The 2,048-nt window shown below is 61.5% G+C and overlaps 1 protein-coding gene across 1 annotated transcript in view; it reads left to right on the top strand.

Moving 5' to 3' along the window:
- Positions 1-2,048, top strand: part of SYNGR3 (synaptogyrin 3) — a 4,609-nt gene that overhangs the window by 1,125 nt on the left and 1,436 nt on the right. Inside the window, exons 2-4 of the mRNA XM_010846198.1 lie at positions 1,238-1,390; positions 1,503-1,624; positions 1,774-2,011. Coding sequence (XP_010844500.1) covers positions 1,238-1,390; positions 1,503-1,624; positions 1,774-2,011 — 513 coding nt within the window. The remainder of the gene's footprint in view (positions 1-1,237; positions 1,391-1,502; positions 1,625-1,773; positions 2,012-2,048) is intronic.

The raw sequence follows: 2,048 nt of genomic DNA, 5'->3' as shown, positions 1-2,048 counted from the left end.
CTGCCCTTCGCCCCTTCCCCATCCACGCCGGCCCTTCCCCCGCCGGCCCCAGGTTAGGGTGACGTCACCGGGCTGGGTGCGCCCACCTGCCGGCGGGGGAGGGGCCGGTGGCGACAGCCGGGGACCTTGAGGGGTCACCACCCGCCGCACCCACCTCCCAGTTCTTCCTTAGGTCTAACTCAGTGCCCTTCCTCTGCCCTCGCTCCGTTTTTCCTGTGTTCACGCTTGGAAACGGGCACAGGGGTGGGGACGGGATTCGCGGAGGGCTTGGGCGCTCAGCCTCAGCGCTAGGAGAGGCTACCGGAACCGAGAGAATCTGGCCGAGCCTCCCCCTTGCTTCTCCTGCGCGCACATCCTCCCGGCTCCTTCGAAGGGAACTGGCCCTTCCCAGGCCCCCCATTTGCAACCGTGAGTTGGGGGTGGGGGTGCTTCGGGATTCCTCTGCGTGGGGCAGCTGGAAGGGGCTCTGCACTGGGAGGGCTTCCTGGAGGTGGGGTGGGAGGGGCAGATTTGGTGCAGCCTAGCCTACTGGAGCAACCCTAGGCCCAGTGGCCTGCTCCTCCTTCCCATCCATCCAGGCAGGAGACACGGAAGGTGGAATGCCAAGTTCTGGGTTGTGCCCACCTGCTGGCAGCTGGTGCTGGCATCTACTCACGTGTCTTCCAGGAGGGTGGTGCTCAGGGTGGGGCAGGGGCCCTGGGGGTGGAGTGACTCTGGCTAGACCAGATAGTAGGGACCCTATGTTCTGGTTCCAGCTCTGACTCAACTGGTGGACCAGTGGGGGGTACATGTCAGTATCTTGCACTTTGGTTTCCCTCTTAGTCTCTAGGAGCTGGGGCAGGAAAGGAGAAAAATGAAGTTGAAACTGGAGGTCTTTTCTTGTTTTAGAAACAGATGGCTGCCCAGGGCTCCAAGAGCAGCATCTGGTTTAAAAGGACTGTGGCTACAGTCCATGGGGTTACAAAGAGTCAGACATGACTGAGGGACTAACACTTAACACCACCTCCCTTGCCTTCCAGCCACAGGGCACTGAGGTCTGACTGAACCCCAGAACTTATGGATGGTATTGATGATTAATCCCAGACTGGAGTGCCCACAAAGTGCAGGATGCTGGGTGGGCATTATTTCTAACCCAACCGCCCCATGAGTCGTGCCTGCTACATTTGGCATGCTGGGAAACAAGACTGCACAGCTGGGGCATGCTGAAGGCGGGGTGCACTCAGGTCCTGGCTGACAGCTCTGTGCAGCTGTCCCTCTGCTGTGCGCCCCATGCCCCCTCTCTCCCCACTCCACATCTACTCTCCCAACCCTGCTGACTCAAGCCTGGGGGTCACAGATCCTGTCCCCACGCTCTGGAGTGGGCCATGGGAGACACTTCGGGCTCCACAAGGTACAGAGGACACAGCTCGAATGCCAGCCCTGGCTCTTACCAACCATGTGACCCCTGGACAAGTCACTTCACCTGCTGGAGCCCCGAGCTCCCTATCTACAAAGCAGATAAGAACCATGGCACCTTCGCGGTTGTTTCGAAGAATTCCATGCGCTAATAAGGCATGTAGCCATTTTAAGTACAGTGCACAGTAGATCCTCACTAAAGGCTGTGTCTATAGTTGCTACACCTGAGGTAGGTATTAAGGGAGGGGTCCCTGAGGACACCGCCCCCCGCGCCCGAGAGATGGATCCTGGGCTTCAGGGGCACGTGGGCGCTCACGGTGGGCTAGGAGACCTAAGGGGTACCGCAGGGCCCTGAGCGCCTCCCGCCGCCGCCCGCAGGTGTTCTCCATCGCCGTCTTCGGGCCCATAGTCAACGAGGGCTACGTGAACGCCGACAGCGGCCCAGAGCTACGCTGCGTCTTCAACGGCAACGCGGGCGCCTGCCGCTTCGGAGTCGCGCTCGGCCTCGGGGCCTTCCTAGCCTGCTCCTGCTTCCTGCTGCTCGACGTGCGCTTCCAGCAGATCAGCAGCGTCCGCGACCGGCGGCGCGCTGTGCTGCTCGACCTAGGCTTCTCAGGTGGGCGGGGCCCTGGCCGCGGAGCTTCCGGGTGGGC

Source organism: Bison bison, unplaced genomic scaffold (assembly GCF_000754665.1).
Source record: "Bison bison bison isolate TAMUID 2011002044 unplaced genomic scaffold, Bison_UMD1.0 scf7180017848936, whole genome shotgun sequence".
In the NCBI taxonomy this organism is placed as follows: Eukaryota; Metazoa; Chordata; class Mammalia; order Artiodactyla; family Bovidae; genus Bison; species Bison bison.
Note: the sequence above shows the minus strand (reverse complement) of the source record. Positions and strands in the feature narration are given on the sequence as shown.